We start from the raw sequence: 24106 nt of genomic DNA, 5'->3' as shown, positions 1-24106 counted from the left end.
TTCTTCACATGGAAGATTAATAGCAAGTCAGCATTTCCCCAGACTGTAAATAAGATATTTTAATATGTTTCTTTGCATGGAGTGCAGTCTTTTTGGATATAAATTTGAACAATCAGTAGAATTACAATCTGATGAAACCAAGAAAATAAATGAGTCACAAAGAATTATTAAAATGTTTTGAAGGATTATAATTTTCTTTGTTTCTGAGCCCAGTATTTATAAAGTGAATGAAATGATCATATAAAAATGATAATATTTTATTTTTAATATTTTTGGTATTCTTTTGGAGAGGTGTGATGGTGCCAAGTGATCCACTAGGTGGTAGTGGTGATCTACTTGAGAATGGGAAGAGAATTACAGCTTGATTTCCCAGTGAAACGCCCCTTTGTCCCATTTCCCAGTGATGTAATGTCGGAATCTCACACAGTGCAAATGAAATGGATAACTTCGTCAGACATCTGTGATGCTTTAAATTTGGCTGCCTCTTGGCCCAGGCACAGTGAGATTCATATTGGATTCACCAGTGGGGATCATTTACACAGTGTGTTTACCAACAATTAATACAAAACTGGTTTTGCATTGCACTGCCAGTAAATAAGAATCTACTTCTGGCAGCAATTTTCTCTTAGGCCATTAGAGGCCATGTCTTGTTTTTCTAGCCTGACATTATAGAGGCTTTTCTGCTGCATTCTTCAAGGTTAAAGTATGTGTTGATCGGATGGTTTTTTTTTTTGCTTAAAACATTTTGCTTAAACATTTGATAAATTCAAGATTTTTTTAAAAACAATATATTCATTTCTTTCTTGCTATTGTGTATGTAACAGTTAAAACCAGAGTCAAAAGAAAGGGTATCCAGTATAGAAGAGGGGGTTATTATAAAATAAGATTTCAGGCCAGGCATGGTGGCTCATGCCTGTAATCCCAGCACTCTGAGAGGCTGAGGCAGGTGGATCACTTGAGGTCTGGAGTTTGAAACCAGCCCAGCCAATATGGTGAAACCCTGTCTCTGCTAAAAATGCAAAAATTAGCTGGGCATGGTGGCATGTGCCTGTAGTCCCAGCTACCTGGGAGGCTGAGGTGGGAGAATTGCTTGAACCCAGGAGGCGGAGATTGCAGTGAGCCGAGAGCACTCCAGCCTGGGCGACAGAGTGAGACCCTGTTTCAAAAGACAAAAAAAATTCATTCTAAATTCTTACCTTCTTTCAAAGCGTAACATGACCCAGAAGGTAAAATAACAATATGCAAATGCCTTAATCTTTAAGCAGAATAGTTACATGTGAATACCCAGTTTCCCAGTGCAAAGAGAATGTAGCACCAATTGTTGATGCAGACATAACAGTGTATTGTTTATTGTGATCAAACAATATGACAAATGGGTTGTGTATTTAGCCTATTAAAATTACATTAGCACCAATGTCAGCTTTATAGTACAGATTGTGTTATACCACATTGATTGCCAAGTTGGATAATACCACCCATTGAATACATAGTAAAGGAGTCCCCAGCTACATTTATGCATACACTTCTTGAATTTGTTAACACTGTAGTTCTATGAAATCCATGAGTAAATATAGAAACATTGAAATTCCTTCTCTCTCTTTAGAGTTTTCTTGGTACGGGATAGTCAGAGTAACCCCAAAACTTTCGTACTGTCAATGAGTCATGGACAAAAAATAAAGCACTTTCAAATTATACCAGTAAGTAATTTGTGATTTCACATTTGTATATTAGAAATGATCTTAATGCATAAGCTTTTGATCTTAATGCATAAGCTTTTGGAAACTTTGGTTTTCTTTTGGTCTTTTTATTAAATATAATTTGGGAGCTTGTACTTTGACTATAGTTAACTTTGGCAGAAATGATTTTATGAGCCTGAATTAATATAAGAAATACAGGAATTGTAAAAATTAAATTTTCCTTTTTCTATGAAATATGATTTAGCAATATTGTATAGACCCCATGCCACCTATTGTTAAAAGGGCACCAAACTTCTTTCTCCTGAATTCTACTAACAGCTCTTTAGAAAACATTACTTTAAAGCCCTTTCCCCTCTCTTTTCTCAAAATTTTTTGTTTTGTTTTTAATGCCTTTGGCTAGAAACAGAGATTCTATGGAACTGGTGAAGACTGAAAGCACTCTGAACATATTTTTAAAAGTTCTGTGCTTGGGCTTCTCTGTGGCACACAACTTGCTTTGGGATTTCTGTTGCCTCTGCTGCTGTGTGTCTGTGTGGGTGTGCCTGTATGTATTCAATGTGTGTAGTATATTGGAACTGAATGGTGTGGAATGAAGCTTCAGTCTTTTTGGAAAGGTATTCCATAATACTGCTAAATTACTAGTGCATCCTTTTGAATTGCCTCTTTTTTGGAATTATCCAAAGGCTATATAAAGTATCCTCCCTACTTCTTTTATTTTGTGATCAATGTCCCTAGCAAATATGAATTGTTTAGTACCAGAAGACTTCCCTGATTTAAAAAAAAGACAACTGACAAAATGACATTCTATTAGCATAATATGTGATTGCTTCAGAATAAATCTACTAATAAAATTATGTAAATATTCATTTTTGTGGCTAAGTAGATAACATTTAGAAAAGCAAATTAATTTCTCTAAGTGGGAGCATTAAAATCTTCATTTACTTTTACTTGGAATATTGTAGATTTCTTGCATTGATTCAAAATAGTCATACTGTCTTTACTAACAGAATGTTGAGAGAATTAGAACTAGATGAAGTAGAGTAGCAATGCTTATCCAGGGATCAGCTGATATTTCTTTTAAATGCAAGTGCTGTTACAAAAAACAAGTAGATATGCCATAACATTCTTTTCACTGTCTTTTAGTTTGAAAAACTTGGCAATTTTGGCATGTGGAGATAGTTTGCAATCGAATATGACTGTCCTTCTGTGTAATGTACCCTCTTTACTTATTTGTTGCTTTTCCTTTTGCAGGTAGAAGATGACGGTGAAATGTTCCACACACTGGATGATGGCCATACAAGATTTACAGATCTAATACAACTGGTGGAGTTCTATCAACTCAATAAGGGCGTTCTTCCTTGCAAGTTGAAACATTATTGTGCTAGGATTGCTCTCTAGCCAAACCAGAAGTGACTTACTAAACTATTGAAGAAAAAGGACTCAAGAAAAATAATAAAAGACCATAAATAAGGGTGAAAATGTTACCATGTGAAAAGAATGTATTTTACCTGCAAGTTACAAAAAAAATAGTTTGTGCATTGCAAATAAGCAAAGACTTGGATTGACTTAACATTCATCATTTAAAATTCATTAGTTAAAATTAAACCTTAGAAAAAAATTGACTTGGTGTGTTCTTGTGTGATTTTTACATTACTATAATATTTTCTTCAAATATGCATATTAAAACATCTATTTCCCTTATTTACTATATAGCAATATCAGAATTCTCAAACACAAAATATGAAATAAATTGGGGGTCAGAAATAATTATTTGTGCACTAAATTTCAATTATACTATTTTTTAATGTTAAGAAATATGATAATTTATCAATTAAAAGAAACTATCCACAACCTGTTAATGAAAGTAAAAGCTATTTTGAATTATATATTTTCTGGGTTTATGATCTTCTTAAAATGAAATCATATTTTGAGATAGTAGCTTTAAACCATTTTGAAATATGTTGATTTTTTTCCAGGTAATTTAAAAATATTATTAAATAGTTCATTATAAAATTTATACTGGTATTGTACCCATTAGTGGCATATTGTTCATTGTATTTTCTTCCATTCATTTAATGATTGGCTAGTACTACTTGTTTTTAAAGAAGTAATTGAAATGTAGAAGAGATGTATGTAATTTGCACACACCTTCTCATGGTGTATAATCTGTGACAATGTGACATTGTTACTTTAACATTTCACACTTGCCCCATTCTCTTTCAGAACACTTTTTGGATCTTTTCACTAATAGATCATTAACCAAATCTATAGATGAAATCAAAGATTCACAATCTGTAAGGATACTAATAGGGAAATCTTTGTTTTTCTCTCTTTGCCTTCCCCCTTTTCAGTTTCTTACCAGGCAATATCAAGAAGGAAGCCAAAGATTTTGAAAACTTAAAATACTAACCTTCCCTATCACTTCGTTGAGACCATCTGGGAATAGTTTTAATCTAAAAATGATTAAATGATTCTTTATAAAAATGATTTTATGATTCTTTTGTTCCCATTTTTTATGGGAAGGATTTTACTTGTTCCTAAAAATAAAGGAACAAAACATCAAATAAACATTAAAATTATACAAACTATTGGCCATCTCCTCTAACTGACCTTTACAACAACATTGCAAGAAAGATTTTTTAAAGCAATATTCATAAATGCATACTTTACTTTTAAATGAAACCTATATAATTTTTGATGACAAAACATATGAAAGCATTCGTGAAATGCTAATAAAATAATAACTGAAAAAGAATTATTTATTAAATTTTTAAAGATTTAACTTACTTTTAGCAAATGCAAGCCTAATTACTAAAACACTGAAACTTAGAATGTTAATCTGATATTAAACTGGTCTGGTTTCCGCAAAGGCTTGGAAGGCACCTAGGACTTCTCTTCTAAGAAGAACAGCATGAGTGAACACACTTGCCTCTTTCAGCCTCTCAGAATGGCCCTGAGGATTTCTGATTTAATTCTGATTTTTAAAAAGACCTGTGTTTTGAATTGGAATACATTTTCTCAGTTGTACCCAGTTTAAAGAGACAGTATCAGAAAATGTACTATTTTGAATACCAAACTCTTGTAAGTTGGCCAATTTGTGCTTATCTTTGTTATTTGTGTCTCTGACTTCATAATCTAAATGTATTATTGAGGGGCTCAGATTTTATATGTAATTGCTTAATTTGATCTTAAAGTATGAGTGAAGAAGCGTTATTGAGGAAAGGTTGACAAAGGGAAATCATTATTTTCTTGTTTCCTTGTTTCCTTCTGAAAATGGGTCTTGATATGTGTGTGTGTGGGGGGGGGGGTGTGTGCGTGTATTTATGTGTCTGTGTGTGAATCTAGTATGACATGAAATCTGAGAATTTCAGACACATTCACTGTTACTACACTATTAAAGTGCATTCCCTAGTAAAATGTGAATTACCTTTGGATTACTTTCCATTTTGATTTAGCCATGTTCTGTTATCTTGCACCATTTGGGATAGGGATGAAGACAAATGGTCTCTGTTTTCTTCCATTTCTGTTCACATTGGAGGTAATATACTTCACTCTCCCAGAAAGAAGCTAGCACAGCAGACTATCTAGTAAATATTGTTTTTACAGGATAAAAATTATTAGTAGTGCTTCAATTCACAACAATTGCTTGTTTCATGTGGATAACAGTGTAAGCCCTGACTGATTTGAGGAGACTAGATGGACGTTTTTGTTTTAGCTGTTTTACAGTGGGTGACATCAGTTAATCAGAGCTCCATATGGTCTCTGGTTTTTGAACACCGATCATGACAACTCTACACATGGTAGTTGTATTCTGATGGTGATGTCAGATTATTTCCTGGATCATAACTTCTCTGAGGAGGAAAGGTTGTCATGGGTAATGGTCACAGCTTGGTGTTTCAAGCTGGCTTTACCGTCTAAAATGCTCTCTATATTGCCAGCCACTTTTAAGCTTCATGGTGCCTTGTATCCATTCAGCAGCCAGGTGAAGCCTATGGACCTCCTTCTTAGAAGGTAGAAATGCTGCCGTATTGTGACCTGCTGTGTCCCTGGGTGTGTTGATTTTACCCATATAAGACCTCCAGTTTTCCATCTTGAGTTCTTTAGACAACAGAGTGGGTGATTCCTAGTGTTACAATACCTGTGGGGCATAAAGTAGTTTGTTTGAGATTCAGGGTACTTGTTTCAAGGACCTTGTTGTTACAAGGTTATTGTAACATTGAAAATTCACTCAACGAAACCTCCATGCCTATCTCTTGTGGGATGCATCACAGCGGCCCAGTCCTGGCTCCCACGCTTACCGTCTGTGACATTCATAGGAATGTGTGGTGATATGAGCCGCAGTGCTCATAACTGGGGCACTGCTTGTAACGTTGCTAACCTCCTACTCATCAGGCCACGATACAGATTTGCATAGACATCTTGGCTGATCAAATAACTATATTCAGCTAAGAGTTCATTGCAGAGATCTGCCCAGTTGAATTTAACCAGCCTAAATACTTGCCGGCGATTGGGATATCATGTAATTAGTTCTTTGCCATGTTAATATACTTTGTAAGTGTGACTAATTCAACACCACACAATACACAAAACTTTAACAACTTGAGTTAAGATTTTAGCTCTGGTATTATACCTTGTAGATTCAAATTCCAAGTCATTATATACCAGCTATGTAGCCTTGGTCAAACTAATTTCTTCATCTCTATACAGGATCGCTACTACCACCATCATAACCACCACTTATTAAGTTGTCTTGCCAGTCGAATCACTGGCCTAGATCTTCACTGGTATATATGTCTATTACATTAGCGATCATACATTTAGGTGCTCTACCTCCGGGGGACATTGCTCTTTCCACTGAGTGCTATTTCATTGCTACCTCTTGTTCTTCCTGCCAGGAACAATATATTGTACGTTACATATTTGCCTCTGCCCTTATTTCAGTTCTTTCTGTAAGGATGCTTTTATGGAAGTAACCATGTATTCTACAATAGGGTGCTACCCAGTCCATCAGTTGGGACTGTGTGTAAAACCATATTGTGCCCATCTGTACAAGATCGTACAGATCACCATGATTTTTGCACCTGCTGATTAAAAAGATTAAGTGTGATTTGTGATTCTCACATTCATCCTGTCCCCTTCCCCCAAATTACAGTGATTGATAGGATGGGAAATACAGAAGCTTAAAAACCTACTTTAGAGTTCATGCCTGGACAGTACAGGGCATGGGATGGTGCACGGCTGGGTCGAGGAATATGAAAAAAGCTCTTCCTAGGTGATTGATTCATCTCTGAGAAATTAATAGACTTGCTAAATGAATGTGTCCTTCTGGCTAATGATACACTCAGTATACCCTGCCCCCCTCGGAAGCTCTTTTGTTGTTAGCAATCTGATTAGGAGCTGAATGTTCTTGTCTTGTATGCTTGTTAAGTTCACTTCAGGATGTATTGAGTACCTATTATGTGGAAGGCACTTTTAGAGATGCAAAATTGAATAATACAGTATAGATATACAAGTGTCTATCCTAGAAGGTAGGCTGGGTAAGTGCTATACTATAAATACAATGGGAGAGAGACATTGCTTACACTTGCTGAAAGATGGGAGGAATAAAGTGGGTTCCCAGAAGGCCTGTAGGAGTTCAATTTACAAAGCCTTAGAGAAAGGACTATATGGTCTCATCAAAGGGAGAGGGCCAATGCCAGGCAGCATGGAAAGGACACATACTGAATTTAAGAGTTTTTCTGCAAATGATAGCTTCGTTGTGACTGAAGTATATGGTGCATCATAACAGAGAGGAAAGTTGTGGCAAAGAGGACTAGAAAAGCAAGTGGCTGCGCATTAGGGGAACTTCAAAGCTAGGCAAAGCGGTTTCTATTTTAGTTAAGGAAAAGCATAGCCAGGTACCTCAATGCTTTACTCCATTAAATTTCTACCTGGAATGAACTTTATTCACCTTTTAATCTCTACCCTGCACATTGTAAGTTCTCAAAAATTATTTCTCAAACAAATGAGTGAATTTATTCTTCAATCTAGAGGGTAGAAGCAGGCTGATAATGTCTGGAGTTATAAGAGCAACTGTGGATGAGATGATTAAAGATGAAGAAAGGAATAAAAGGAGGGTGGCGCAGCAAAGAGCGGTTGTAATAGTCTTGCCAATAATCAGGACAGCCTGTTCTAAAGCGATGGGCATGAAACAGGGATTTTATGGAGGGTGAATCATCACTGATGTCATAAACAATTGGTCGAGAGGGATAAGAGGGAACAAAGAGAAGAGTAAAATATGATTTGTAGGTTTAGGGCCAGAGAAACTAGGAGGGTTGATATTTATGGTGGTAAAAAAAACCTAATAATTTTAACAGATGTCATTGAAATTCTTAGAGAAAAAAATGTCTTCATTCAGAACCTTTTTCTGTAGGAAAGTGAGGCTTTAAGGATCCATGCTGAAGGAAATAGTTAAATATAGAGAACTTTATTTTGTATAGGACATTAAGAATTAGGGCACAGAAGTGAAGAAGTGAGGCAATTAGAGAATAATCAAGGGGCCTAATGAGATGGTAGGAGGCAGGAACCTGAAGAGAAAGATGGTCATTGAGAAAGTAAAGAGACCATATGGCAAAAAGATTCTTAAGAACATAGACATTGAGTACACAGTATTAATGATGTTTGCTATGTGGTTCTACAATTTAGCCACCCTTCATCCTCCAATCCTGAAAGAAAACTCTTGCACATACAACTGACCTGGAGGAGTGGTTCAGGGAAAGAAAGGGTCATACTCCACACCAAAATTTAGTTGGCATGTAAAGGTGGAATACAGGCAAATACAAGTTTAGCGGAAGTAGGAAATCCAAACTACAGGACCAACTGTCAGAAACTTTGAATTGGACATCATTGGCCTTCCAAGTGGACATACTTTTGTTTTACAGAAACCAAAAGGCAAGCTGCCGTCAGCTAACATGTAAGTTGTATTTTTTATAATAATCATTTTTTAAAAAACAACTCTTCATTGCCTTAGCAAACACTCTAACTCTCTGCTTTTCTCATTCATAATCTACCTCCTTGCACATCACCCCTTCTTTACTTCCTATTACTCAAAATCACTGATGTCTCCTCAACCTCACTGAAACAGATAACTTCAGGCTTTTCTTAGTTGCCTTTTCAACAACTTTGGTGCTTTGACCACTCCCTCCTTGAACTACTTTATTCCCTTGATTTCCATGTCAAAAGAGTGCTTATATTTTTCGTGTCCTTCTGGGTACCCCTTCTTGGTGTCTCTTCCATACTCATCTTCCTCTTTGCTCCCTTTAAATGTTGCAATACTTAGCTAGGTCCTACACTCAATTCCTTTTTTTTATTTTTTCTCCATCCCTGTAGATGCTTTTCTTTATTCTCATGACTTCACATACTAAGTGACTTTTAAATCTGTGCCTCCTTCCTGAACTCTAGATCCATGTACTCAGGCATATTCCAACATCTCTATTTGTACATCTTATGGTTACATCAAACTCTACATTTCCATGGATCCCTGTCTTCCCTTTAAAACTGACCTCCAGAGCTTCAGTAAGCAGAGAATGACCATTCAGTTTCCCCAAATAGAACCCTGAAAGGTATCAAGAAACTGTCATCTTCCACATCCAAATAACTCTGAGTGCTGTTTATATACATTGTTATATTTTTGTGCTGCCCTCCACCTCTATTGCCATTACACAAATCTGGGCCACTTTCTTTTCTCCACTACTACAGAAGACTCTTGAATGGTCTTTCATCCCCTGGTCTTTCTCCACACCTACCCTCCCGCCTCCACTCTAAGACAAAGTGATCTCTCCACTTATTTGATCATAGTACTTTTACCTAAAAGCTTCAATGACTTCCCATTGCCTTTGGATAAAGTCTATTCTTCCTAGCATTGGCACATATTGTTCCCTTTATCTCCAACATATCCCTTTACCTTGTCTCCAGTTCTATGAACTCTTTTCCTTTTCAAAAGCTCATGTAATACACCACTTCCTTTGGGACAATTCCCTTGACTATAGGCTAGGTTAAGTTGCCATACTGTAGATTCTTTCAGCTTTTCCATTGTAATACTCATCACATTGTATGAAATTCTTTGTTAATTTTTGTTTTTCCTACTAAGCATAAACTCCTGGCAAGGAACAAGTATCTTGTTCATAGTTACAGCCTCAGAATTTAGTCGGGTGCCTAAGGTTGATAGTAAGTGCTTAATAGAGATTTGTCAAATAAATCAATATACGAGGAAGTGACACCAGTCCTTTGGAAATGTAAATTGGAAGCTTAACAAAAGAGGAAGCAATATAATGTAATTTCAAAAAAAAAAAAAAAAAGGAAGGTTAAAATCTGAGGGTAAAGTGATGTTGATCACTTCCTCCACAGATTTGTAATAGTGAAAAAGTTTGTCACTTTTGTAACAGTGGAAAACATATATATACATATATATGATTTCAGACATTAGAAGATTAAAATTAGAATTCAAATATACAGTAATAGTTCCCTCTCATTCATGGTTTTCATTTCCATGGTTTCAGTTTTCCATGGCCAACTGCAGTCTAAAAATATTTCATCATAACTCTTGCACTTTGGGGCCATTATTACATAAAGTAAGGTTACTTGAACACAGCGAACACTGGGATATCACGACCATTGATCTGATAACTGAGACAGCTACTTGGTGACTAATGAGTGGGTAATGCATGTACAGTGTGGAGATGCTCAACAAAGGGATGATTTGTGTATGGGGTGTGAGGGAGTGGGGCAGTGTGAGATTTCATCATGCTACTCAGAAGAGTGTGCAGTTTAAAACTTAGGAGTTGCTGATTTCTGGAATTCTTTATTTACACCACAATGCCTACGTCCTTCATCTCACATCATTATGTAAGCATTTTATTATCTTATATCACCACAAGAAGAAGGGTGAATATAGTACAAAAAAATATTTTGAGACATCATATTTACCTATTTTTATTATAGTATACAATTACAACTGTTCCATTTTATTAATTATTATTAATCTCTTACTGTGCCTAATTTTTATATTAAATTTTATCGTAGGTATGTATATATAAGAAAAAGCATAGTATGTGTAAGGTTTGGTACCATCACAGTTTCAGGCACCCACTAGGGATCTTGGAACTTATCCCTCACAGATAAGAGAAACTACTGTACCCTCTTACTTTATTTTCCTTTATTGAAAATTTATATTGAACTAAAACTCATTTAAAGATAACTCTCACATTGAATTCAGTAGAAAACACCTAAGAATTTTCCATTGTTTTCCTGGACCAGTGGCACAGTGTCTTCCCCATTCTGCTTTTAAAGGTAACTGGAGTCTCAATACTCACCAAACCGATAAATTCAATACCACCCTTGTTGACAATGCCTAGTATATTTATTCCCTTAATGCAATGATTCTAACTTTGTCTACAAGAATAAACATACAAGTATATCCAAGAACATTTAGAAAATCATGGGGTGTTACTACAACACATATTAAAATATATTGTAAAATAAGAGTGATTAAAACAGCATTTAAATAAAGACATTGACATGATCATTGTTTAATTGAGCTAACAGGACTTGTTTTTCTTGTAACTGCTGAGGACTCTCCAGAGAAGAAGAAATCTCATCCTTCTACCCTGACTTCAAGAAGCATAGACCAACTTTGTGATTATAAATATCTGAGCTCCCCATCCACATTTGTCTCCTACCAATCTCCAAAGATACGGTAAAATCTTATTATTTAGGATTATGGATATTGAAAGGTAGATTATCCAAACAGGAGAAAGTGTATTACCACACTATAAGAAATGGAAGTGGCTCAATCAAAAGAGAGAGTAGTTTATTTCAGCAGAAATTAAGAAACAGATGGTTGTTAGGAGCTTTCCATGAGGATCAGAAACCTGTGCCCCTCTTACGCACAGCTCTGTTGTTGAGTGGATGATTGGAGGATGCCCAGAAGACAAGATCAAGCATTTTATATTTTAGAGCAGAGACAAGGGCTTCTGTGGCAGAACTTGTACTCAGAAGTAGACTGCCTAGAACACTAAGGGTGACCTGATGGCCGAAGACTCATTTGACATCAATTTTTTTTTTTTTTTTTTTTTTTCTTTTTAGCAAAAGGATCAAATGGTGCTAATCACCAAAGTAAAATATCAAGTCACAGCCCTCATTGTCTGGGACCATGCCTTGAATTTCTATAATGGTGAACACTGTTGCACTCAAGTGTCATTGAGCAAATTCATCTCTTTCAAATGGAAAAAAAAAAAAGAGAAACCAGTAAAAGAATCAGGAATTTACATGGAATTTAAAGTCAATAAAGAAATAGTTGATTTTTAAGTTTTGTTGGGACAACTAGCATTTGTTAACTCTACTTCACTCTATGCCATAATAAATTTCAGATAGGTCAAAAATAATACATGGTATATGAAGTCATAAAGAACTAGAAAAATAATGGATGCATATATTTTTTAAAATGTGGTTGTATTTAATCATGATATTAAAGCTAGAAACAAAGTATTGAAACATACAAAATTAAATACAAAATTAAAATATTGTACTAGTATTTTCTCACGCTGCTGATAAAGACATAGTAAGACTGGGTAATTTATAAGGAAAGAGGTTTAATGGACTCATGGTTCCGTATGGCTGGGGAGGCCTCACAATCATGGCAGAAGACGAAGGAAGAGCAAAGGGACATCTTACATGGTGGCAGGCAAGGGAGCGTGTGCGGGGGAACTCCCCTTTATAAAACCATCATATCTCATGAGACTTATTCAGATCACCATCAATTACCTCCTCCCCGGTCCCTCCTACGACACATGGGAATTATGGGAGTTACAATTCAAGATGAAATTTGGACTGGGACACAGACACACCTTATCATAATATATACATACAAAAGAGAATACCACAATAAATAAGGCTTAATGACAAAATAAAAATTTGGATAAAGTATTTATAACATTAACAATAAATAAGGTTAGTATTTTTGTTATGAAAAATGCCTTAGGTATCAGTAAGCAAAACATGAATTCCAGTAGAAAGAAAGCAAAGAAATGAACTGGCAATTTCAAAAGAAGTAAATATCACCAGTAAATATATAAAAAGATGTTCAGCCTCATTAATATCCAACAACTAAAATTTAAATCAGTTATTTTGGCCTAATACATTGTTACTAAGTATTGTCAAGGGTGTGGGGGGAAAATGAAACATTCCGCCATGTCATTGGAGAAAATTTCAAGTGTTACATATTTTAGGGAGAACAGTTAGGCAATATTAATAGCAAAGAGATAAGGTAAATTCTCCTTTTGCCAGAAATGGTTTTTTTTGTTTTGTTTTGTTTAGTTTTTAATATGGAGTCTTGCTCTTCCCAGGCTGGAGTGCAGTGGCGTGAACTTGGTCACTGTAACCTCCACCTCCCAGGTTTAAGCAATTCTCCTGCCTCAGCCTCCCACATAGCTGGGATTATAGGTGTCCCACCACCACACTCGGCTAATTTTTGTATTTTTAGTGGAGATGGGGTTTCACCATGTTGGCCAAGCTGGTCTCAAACTCCTGACCTCGTGATCTGCCTGCCTCAGCCTCCCAAAGTGCTGGGATTACAGGTGTGAGCCACTGCACCCAGTCCCAAAATCTATTTCTAGAAATTTGTTCTAAGGAGAAAATTCATTAGGTAATGTATCATTACGTATTTCTCAATTTATTTACTTGTTTGTTCATGCAGTAGATATTTTCTTAATGTCCAGTACGTGTTTGACTGGGCAAAACTCAGGTACATGCAAGACATGATAACTGATTTTATATCTTAGTAAATGATACAGAAAAAAAAAAACCATAAAAACAAATTTAAAAATAGTTCCAAGTTACTTGTAAGGAAGTACTAACAGACATAATAGAATGGGCAATGTATATTAAACAAGAGGTCCAGAGAAGACCTCCATTTACGTGGAGACACAGTTAAAAGGTTCTAACCATGTGAGAGCCATGAGGGCAAACAGCTTTTCAGGCAGTGGAAAGAGTGTGTGCAAAAGTCCCCAAGGCAAAATGTAACACCGGGGAGACCAGGATGATTGGGGATGATGGGTAAGAAGTGGGTGGTACAGATGATAGTGAAGATACTAGTAACATTCAAACCACACAGACCCCTGTTAGGACAAGAAAAGGAGTTTGGGTTTTATCCCAAGGGCCATGGAAAGCCAGTGATGACTTATACACAATCAAACAGAAAAGATAAATTGAGATTTATATTAGGGCAACATTACTTTGAAGTTTTGTGCATAATAGTTTGGAAGTGGGCAAGGATAGACAACATCATTTATAATAGTGAAAAATTATAAATAACAAATAATTATCAATAGGGATTGATCATAACCAGATGGATGATCATGTATCTGTACACACTGATATGGAAAAATTTATACAGTTTTTGAGAACAAGTCTGTCTGTATGTGTACACGTATTCTAGGAGGATGTTCACAAAAATGATAAAAGTAGTTGACTCTGCTCTCCCTATGACATAAAATTAGTGAGGTGTTGGGGCGACTATAATTTGATTTATCTTTTTTTCTCTGTAACATTTTATGATTGGGAATACTTTTTATAATCAGGAATACAAATAATTTCCTTTTCATTCTAGAGAAAAAAGGCAAGGGAATATTATTTAGTCATCGTACACTCTCCGCTTTCCAAAATTTGACTATGTTTGCCATTTCTTAATGTGAGCTGGCATTCTTTTCTAATACAATACACATTTGAATTGTTATCTTTTCCATCTAATCTAGTATTTCCATCTGAGCATGTTACTCCTCTGTCAAAACATGTGGCTTCGTTATTTCCCATCAGTTCTCAATGGACAATGAACACACACCTTGGCAGATTCCTGCCTATTCCTCAAGGAAACAAGAGAAGTCTAAATTTAGGCTCTCTCCCTAGGCTGTGGTCTTTGTAACTCAAAGGAACTAGAGAATTTTCAATAAAACGGACCTGTTTTTATCTTCTGAGGCTAGGCTGGCTCCCAGCTTTTCATCCTGAAGGACTGGTAAAGATCACAAAGTGGCTTCAGCTTCAAACTCCCCAGTCTTCTTCCAGTGGCATTATTCTAGACATACATGAATCCTACACAGGGCCCTGGGAGTCTGAAGGTTGTTTGAGTATATTTCCAGAAAGAACATTACTTTCGTGTTGCTGTTAAGTGAAATAGAGTAACATTTTACTACAGTAAAAGAAAATAACTTACCTAAAATTGCTATCTACCTGGTTAATTTTCAGCCCCTCCAGAAAAAAAAAATAGTTTTTTCCCTAAGTGCTGGATACTGTCTCTCCTACTCTTACCATTTTATAACCCGTCCTTGTAATAGGCTTTTCTTGGTTTCTCATAGAAAATAGCTTAGCCTTTGTGTTTTCTTGCCCCTGTGTCTCTTACCTTCTTGGTGCTTTTCAAAATTGTCTTTCACTCCATGTCACAATTATTAACTTAAGGCTATTACATTGTAGTTCCAAGCAAATATGCAAACTTTGTGCAGTATCTCAAATTATCCATGGAACTTCTGGTTGATCGAAAGCTTAGTTGTGGGATTTAGAGAGATGATCATTACGATATGATAATGATGATGATGATGATGACTGGTTAAATATTAGCAAGAATGCTGAATGCACCCTTGAGTGCTCTCTGCACAAGCACAATTTCCTCAGAACTTAGAGGATATGTTTATTTAAACTTTAAAATAATCATGTAAGTAACACATCTTCATTGTAGAAAAATTAGGCAACACTAGTAAAGAAAAAAAAAAACCCACAAAAAGCCAAAACATCTGTAATTTCACCACCTGCAAATAACACAGTACTGCTAATGCATCAATATGTATAATGAGAATAAATTATATATTGTCTATGAGCATTTAATACTAGTTATTCTCTATCTATTTGATGTCACTTTTTCTGGGCATCTGATTTTTATTTATAAGGAATCATAAATTATCTCTATCATAAATGCACTGTCTGGAAGATTTGGAGAAATGATTTTTCCTTTTGTAAATAAGTTTTAATTGATTTGATGATGAAGTTTTAAGAATATAAAATTTCATACAAAAGGAATTATTTCTGAATCGTTTGTCCCTCTGATAAAGTTGAAGCTCTTTCCCTTGTTGCCAAATGCCTCAAAAACTTCTCTCAAAGATTCTGTTGTAGGTCTGTAAAGGGGCCCAGAATTCTGCATTTGCAATAGACATTCCAGATGGTTATAATACTTATTAAGCTTTGAGAAACACGATCTTAGTCCACCTGACTATTACTGCCCAGTACTAGTCCTTTCCCAATGCTTCACTGTTTTCACAGTTATAGTAGCAAGGCAATTTGCCAAATTCCTGTTAGTGTAAAATGACAGTATTAATTTCCACTGATCATGTAACCAATGACGATGCTTTCTCTTCTCACTATGTTTTGGTTTGTGTTCTTTCAAACCCACAATCGTAGCAAGATTCATTGAAGTCACTTTAACTCTGGATACACGAAGTGATTCTCATGTATTATTGAATTTCAAGGTTTAAAATGTTAGACACACGATGGACTAAGTGTAATAGGCATATAGGTTAATCCAACTAAAGTTAACATTAAGGAAAGGCACAAATATGTAAAACCTACTGATTTTTTTTCACAAGTCTTTAACTAAAAATCCAAAGAATCAGAATAATGCTAACAACAGCCAGTGGATGTCACCAGCGCGCCATGGATTTGTAGAAGCAAGTGTTTTTGCTGTTACTTCTCAGGAATATCCGGCTGGTGGTCTTATAGCTTCTTAACATACAATCTTTTTTTCTTTTCCTTATAAATTATTAACTGATTCTGTACCAATTAGTTCTACCAGTGGGTAGGTCTGTTATCAAGTTAAGCTTCAAGACAAGAACCTGGACTCAATGATTAAAAATTTAGAGGCAGTTGATTAAATATGCAGATAGTCTGTGAAGCTACTTCTTGAAACTATTATATTGCCTTTTAATACAAATGATTTGTATAATTAATAAAAAACAAGTTTGAAAGCATTTAAGAAATAAGTGAGATATTTAAAGGGAATAGGGTTAAATGCTAAGAAGTAAGATTGTCATTCAATTAAGAAACATTTACCCTAAAAGATAGTAATAGCTGCTTTGTTTTAAAAATGTGGTTCCCTTTTCAGCAAATTTCATGTTAGAGACTTGCACAACTGTTTTGGAAATTATATATTGGATTAGTGAGTGGTCTGAGGGCTAATTAAATACATTTTGTGAATTGTATACTTTTCCCTCCAATTAAAAATTGTAATTACTTCAGTGAATTTTGCCATTTGAAGATTTGTTGTGAAGTATAAGCAGTGAAGCATAGATGTCCAGATCAAATAGGGACTGCTGTTGAGATCCCTTGGCTTACAATAAAGCTACTTTCAGTTAATTATAAAATTGCCCTAAGCAGCTCTGACCCCCAAATTCTAAGTTTTAAAATGCATTTTTCTCCAAATCGTGGATTCTTCTCCGTTATGAACACGAGTCTGGAGTCTCTCCAGGTCTTTCCATTGCGTAACAGCGGAAAAGACGTTTAAACCTTTTATGCTTCTTCTTCTTCCCCCACCCTCTCCACTTGTGTTAGAAGGCAAACAAAACAATACCAATAACAGAAATAACTATTATTTTGGGAACTCTGCTAAATGTCAGGCACCACCCTAGGCTCTTTGCACAATTTACCTCATTAAATCATAGAAAAAATTCCCATAAGGAAAGTTGTGTTATTCTGATGTCACAGAGAACAGAAAAGTAAAGTGCTGAAGCTTGCTTTGAAATCATGGGATGTCTAACTCAAATGCCTAAGATATTTTTCAAAAGGGCTCTTTTCAATAGATAATGCTGTTGCCACACTTTCTAAGGCCCAGGCATTGCACTGAATATACTCCATAGGTAGTACATTGACCAACAGCTGGCAGTACGTGCCTCAACATGAGTGCCATTGATGTCAAAGTCCAACGCTCCTGAACAGGAGGTATCAGCAAAGCCTCTTCCGGGACTCTTTGAAGTGGGCTCTGTCTGTGCTGACCCCTGGGACTGAATCTAGTTACTTACACTTTGGAGACTGAGGAGTCAGAGCCATGTAGAATGTTAATGTTTCTAAGTTAAATTTTGAAGCATTATCATGGAAGACAAAAAACTGAAGAAGATATTTTCAATCTTAACTTAGAGATGAAAAGCCATGGTGAATATAAATAATAGCCTCAAGGCCATTACAGGAGTCTGGACTTAATTCTAGGATTGACCAACCCTTCTCATGTTAATCCCTGGATACCCACGGTTTGAAGTGGATTATCAATTCCATTCCTGTTGAAGACATTGTTCCAAAGATTGCTTCCATAACTACAGGTTTTGCTGGGTTATCATTAACTATGTGCTTGAATATCATCCTAAACTCAGCATGACCCAATTATATCTGTGGGTAAACATTGTGAATAGATAAAATAGCAACTTTAAAATGATTTAAAGTAGGTTAAATGCTTAAGAAATGATGTTTCTGGCTTTGTAGAATAAATATGTTGATGGGATAACTGGTTTTCTATTCCTTCATATTTCAGGGTTGGTTTATTTCTAAGATTTCGATAAAGCAGTTTTATTTTGCGATTGCTCATATGTGCTGTTTTCAAGTGTTTAATGGTGATTTCCAATAATATGTATCTAGCTATTATCTATCTATCTATCTATCTATCTATCTATCTATCTATCTATCTATCTATCTATCTATCTATCTATCTATCAATCATCTATCTTTCATGTATATAACCTATAATATATCTATCTATTATTTATCTATCATCTATCTAGTTAGATAGTTTATAAAATCTAGACCAAAAGTTATTTGCATAGGAATCCTGTTGCGGACATCTCAGTTGGAAGGAACCCATGGGGAACAGTATGCCTGAGGGAGGGGGAATGAAAAGACCATAATTTTAGGCATGGAAAGACTGGGGGTTCAAGCCCACTTACCAAGTCTGTAACTTTGGGATAAATAACTTCTCTGCTCTTCAGTTTCCTTTAACAAAAGCAATTGTCATAAAGATTGACAGAATACATGCAAAACACAAGATCAATAAATACTATTTTTAAAATCCTTTTCTTTTTCCCTTTCTCTTTGGGAACATAATAATCATTCAATAAATTTTGGTTAAAGGATAAATGACTGCTACTGTATAAGCAACTTTTAAATCAATTTGTTAATTATCATCTCCTTATCATCATTTTATTATAATCTTTCAGCATCCTACCTTTTAAATTTCTCTAAACATGAGTCTGCTGTCGCTAACACCTCTCTGGGTTCTGTTATTGCTGATGACTACATTTGTTTCTGGAGGCTCTCATGGTCCCGTTTCACATCTACTCCCCCTAAAAGTAGACATCTTTTCTCATCCAAGGCCTCCTTCACTTATTCAAATCTTGCTGTACTTCAAAGCATAACTTAAAATATATGCTTTCCATAAAACCTTCCAAGAGAAGAAAAAAAAAAAGATTCACATGGCAAATAGTTCTCTCAAAATTTTACATTTCTGAGGATAGGTTGAAGTGGTCTCTTTCGAATTAGCATGTGTTTGAAACAGACTATAAGGTCTTCTTGAGCAGGGAATGTATTTTATATGTTACTTTCTATCCTCTAGATGCTAAAATATATGCTGATTTGAATAATAGATACATTTCGAACTAAACCATATCAGAAAGACAGAAGATAAAATAATCTTCCTATAGTATTTTAGAAATAATTTTGCCTGTTTTTCCTCTCCATCTTTGCCAGTACTTTCTTTTTCTTTTATTTTCTTTATTTTTTTAGGAATATGTAAATAATTTCAAACCAGTTTATATGTAAGGAAATTTCCAAAGTTGTTTTTGGCCATGATTGTTTTTTCTGCCTCCAATTCATCGATCTAACATTTACTGATTGTCTATTATGTCTTAGAGACTGTTCTAGATACTAAGGAAATGAAACGTATAACAAATAAGGTCCTTGTCCTCAAAGATCTCACAGAAAGTGAGAACAAACCCATTGACAGATAAGTATAAAAACATGGTTAGTGCAGTGACGAACTCATAAAAATAATGGAAGCATCTCAAATGGGCAAATCTAACCTGCTTTTAGATGCCTTTATTTTGAAAATGAGATGCTCTTATCCCATAACTTGCCCATGAGGATTTTAATTTAGTGATCCTATACCCTTTTTCGTATCTCTACACTTCTTTTTCCTACTAAGTTCAGAAAATCTTAAGATTTTCATATTCCATGTTGAAAATTATATGTACGTGTGTGTATGTGTCTCTCTCTGTGTGTGTATATGTATATGTATATGCATACACACATAAATATATTTGTGTATGTATATTCCATTCACAGGTCTTCTCTATTTTATGTATAGAATTACTCTCTTGATTCCTTCATATGGCAAAACTGATAATATATTTTTATTACACCACTATCACCTTTAAAATCACCAAGAATTTGGACAAGATCTATTCTGTCCGTATCTATAAAGATAATAATGATTATATTTCTATTCCACTTGATGCTTTTCAAGGCATTTTATTAGAGATCTGAGTTTTGGGAGTAACGTTTTCCAGGAAAGATGTGCCATGTTCATTGCAGAGTACAATGTTCAGAATATTTGGCAAATACCATACGTGGCAATTCTTTTCACACAAAGGCAGTCCAAAATGTTTAAATAATTCTTGTCATGTCAAGGAGTGCAAATGTACTTCAGGTATGGTTGGTTGATTTTATAAATGAGTTTTTCCACTTACCATTGTTACATCAACAGACATTTCATTAAATTATATTTAAAGATTTGACAAGACAGGTCCTGTGGAAAGCAAGTTAGCTTAAATTTCACCATCTCGTCACACTGTGATTGGTCTAAGTGTGGTAGCGCCTGAAAGGGTGGGCTTAATCAGCATGAACATTTGCAGAAAGTAATGAAATTTAATAATAAATAATTCCAAGAGGCCTCGTTAAGAGGGAACATTATTATCCAACTGAATATACATGTTGACAGCTGTACCAATAAATTTGAGAGCTGTGAACATTTACCACATAAAATAATGAAGATCCTTTAAAAGACCCTGCTGCTCTTGTTCTAGGGGAAAAAATGCTTCCTGACTATGTTTTCTTTCTTTATCAAAAAAGCGGAAAGCAGTGGAGAAATAAGAGCAGTATGTCTAAATTAACTGTAAGAAAAAACATTCCTAAAATTGTTTTTCAAATTATCTCTACCATCAAAATTAAAACTGTAGATCCAGCTGACCACAGCACTTTTCTTGAGGTTTTACATCTTATCAAATTGATATAGTGCTCTTGGATTTTAGTTACAAATAAGAATATAAGAAGATTATTTAATCCCTAGATCTTGATTCTGAATGCAAAACTGAACACAAACTCATTACAGTTGCTGCATTGAAGTTAATAAAATTATGAGCCTATAATTAAATGTTATGCTTGAGGATAGATTACATTATGTTTGCAACTACCAGTAGTTTTCACAAAAGATAAAGGAAGCAGACAAGCTCTGTTAGATTTATTTAGAATTTCTTGTTACAGAACATGGATACATTTTGGCCTTAAATTGCATTGGATTTAAGAACACCTAGTATGCAACTTCACATAGACAACTGCCAGTATAGATAATTACAATTTAGCTAAGCGAGAAGAGAATCAAATATGGATGTTATAGTATAATAAACGAATTTGGTAAAGAGAGTCATCCTAATAAGATTAATTTTAGGCATAATTGCACAAACCCTGGCATCACTGAAGATAAACAATATAATCCTCTCAATAGGCTTTTTAATAAGTCTGTATAAAATGTTTATGGGACATGAACAAATTTTTATTTTCTTATACTGGATCCAATAAAAAGAGGTGAAAGAATGAGAATAAATATTCCTTCTTTGATTTTTGTGTTTTCTCATAAACATTTCAAATTACAAAAGACCTAGCACCGAATTGACAATTACAGTCACCAGCAAAATAAAAGATATCTGGTTTGAGTTGTTGAAAAAAATGCAGACCTGAAATATGCAAGTTCTGTATTTCTTATTCAGGACATCTTGTACATACTGCAATCTCTACACTAAAAGCATTAAAGTTATTTTTCCCCTAATTTCTGTATGTCAATCAAATATTTGAATCTATTGACACTTTAAGGCAGAGCTTTGATAGTCTGCTCCTTCTGTACCTTGTCAATCTTTTTTTTAGCCTTAAACTTGCTGTCTTCTCCAGGTTTCCTCTCTAGGACGCCTGGCTGCAACCTAGTTCTACACATTAGTAGATATTACTAGTGGTCACTAACATTCAATTTTCTCTAATATCAGGCATATGGAAGACAGATTCCTGAGGTGAAAAGGCCCTGGAACTTTTTCTGGCCAAAAGACAAAGTATGGAGGTGAAAAACTTGTGTGCTTTTTTACAGTTGCTCTGGACCTGACAAAGCTACTGAGAAGATGACATCTTCCAGATAGTATAGCTGATGGTATAGGATAGTAAGCCTATATCACCTGGGTTCCTGGGTGTAAAAGAGCCCTCCACCAGTTCACTTTGTACATATTATATGATTGAGAAAGAAACGTTTTTAGGTTAAACAAATTGGATTTTTGGAGTTGATTTAGGGTTCTTTTCTGCCAACCAAAACCTAGTCCAACCAAATGAATAAACGTCTTTACACAGGATATTTTCCACTCTCACTGTTCCTATCAAAACTGTTTTCGTCTTAGCCGTTCTACTAGATTAGAAAGGTGTTTAAAAATCTCACTTATACGAAAATATTCATAGATACAGATACCCCTCGGTGGTAGGAAAGAGGCGATGAGAAGCCAAAGACAAGGGTGAAGTGACAATGTTGTTACCCAAGAAAGTAACTGTTGGCGGAATATTGTAGCACTGCAGCTGACTGATAGGGGAACGTAATTCAGAGTGAAAGCCCATCCTTATTTCTGTCTGTGGTTCCAATAAAAGGCTAGTGCTTCCTGAACACCTAAACCTTCTCCGTTAGCTTGTGTGCATCTAAGCTCAGAAATCAGTTGCTTCTTAAAGGGTAGATAATTTTTAAAGTTAAATTTATTCAAGTGTTAATATGAAAAATAACCATAGCTCTAGTTCAGGAAGGTAAAACATGTGAGAAATGAGATAAGACATTAACTTCTTGAGTATGTAACAAGCAGAAATATTACATACTTCCTCTCCTCAGTTTTATTTTCCACAGCAGACATTTTACACACTCTCCAAAATTAATAAGTAATATTTTGTCATATTTAATTCATGCTGTTTTTTAAAGAAGCAAAACTTTATAGCCTTTTCCCTTCTTTCCTTTCCAAAGGTAATACCATTCACAAATTTTATGTCTATTTTTGTGTTTCTATCACATATGTAACTACCCATAAATGATATGTGTTATTTTCTGTGTATTAAATGTAGTTATTATCCTATACATATTGTTCTATAACTTGCTTTAAAAACAACAAAATAAATGTATTTTTGAAGTTTATCTGTGTTGGTATCTATCTATCTGTCTATCATCTATCTATCTAGCTAGCTATCTATCTTTCTATCATCTATTGTTATATAATTCTATCTAGCTATGTGTGTGTGTGTATATTTCACTTTTGCTGTTTTTTAAGGTTATATCAAAGTTTATTTATTTCCTGTACGTTTTTATTTGTGTTTTCATGAGGTTTGCATTATTACAAATAATTCTACAAAAATATTCTAAGTTGTATCTTCTTATGAGAGTTTTTGTTTGTGTTGTTTATGTTGTTTTTGTTTCTGTTGTTAGACTATCTACCTAGGAATTGAATTGCTGGATTTTGTAAATTTTCTGTATTACAGGTCCTGCCAAAATGCTTTTGTAGTTGGTCCTGATACTTTAAACCCCTACCAGCAGGGGTATGAGAACTTAGGTATGGGGATTACCTACATCCTCATCAAAACTTGCTGTTACAGACATTTTTTTTTGTTTTTTTTTGCCAGTTGGATCGTTATGAAATAGTATTTTAATAATACTAATGGATGTGAATTTATTTTCATGGGATTGTGTTAATTAAAAATTTAAGTTTCCTCTTCTGATATTTGTTCAAATTTTTTGCACATTTTACTATTTGGTCGTATTTGTATCACTTAGAGGCGTTAAAACAAGTTTTTAAAATTCTAATTCCTGGTCAAATGTGTTTCAAATGTCTTCTCTCAGGATACGGTTTGTACTTAAACATTGTTTATAGTGTCTTTAGTGCAGAGGCTTCAATTTTGATCTGGCCCAATTAAATCATCCATTCCTTAATAACTTACAAGTGTTTGACATCCGAAGGCCACAGACATTTTATATTTTTATCTTTTTGTTTGAGATGGAGTCTCGCTCTGATGCC

General features: G+C 34.9%; 1 protein-coding gene across 2 annotated transcripts in view; it reads left to right on the top strand.

The window, feature by feature from the left end:
- Nucleotides 1-3308, top strand: part of GRB14 (growth factor receptor bound protein 14) — a 127832-nt gene extending 124524 nt beyond the window's left edge. For both annotated transcript variants that reach the window (XM_025404735.1, XM_025404736.1), the window contains 2 exons: nt 1604-1697; nt 2949-3308. In XM_025404735.1, coding sequence (XP_025260520.1) covers nt 1604-1697; nt 2949-3095 — 241 coding nt within the window. In that variant the 3' untranslated portion in view covers nt 3096-3308. The remainder of the gene's footprint in view (nt 1-1603; nt 1698-2948) is intronic.
- Nucleotides 3309-24106: the final 20798 nt, after the last annotated feature.

The sequence above is a fragment of the Theropithecus gelada genome, chromosome 12 (assembly GCF_003255815.1).
Source record: "Theropithecus gelada isolate Dixy chromosome 12, Tgel_1.0, whole genome shotgun sequence".
NCBI lineage: Eukaryota > Metazoa > Chordata > Mammalia > Primates > Cercopithecidae > Theropithecus > Theropithecus gelada.
Note: the sequence above shows the minus strand (reverse complement) of the source record. Positions and strands in the feature narration are given on the sequence as shown.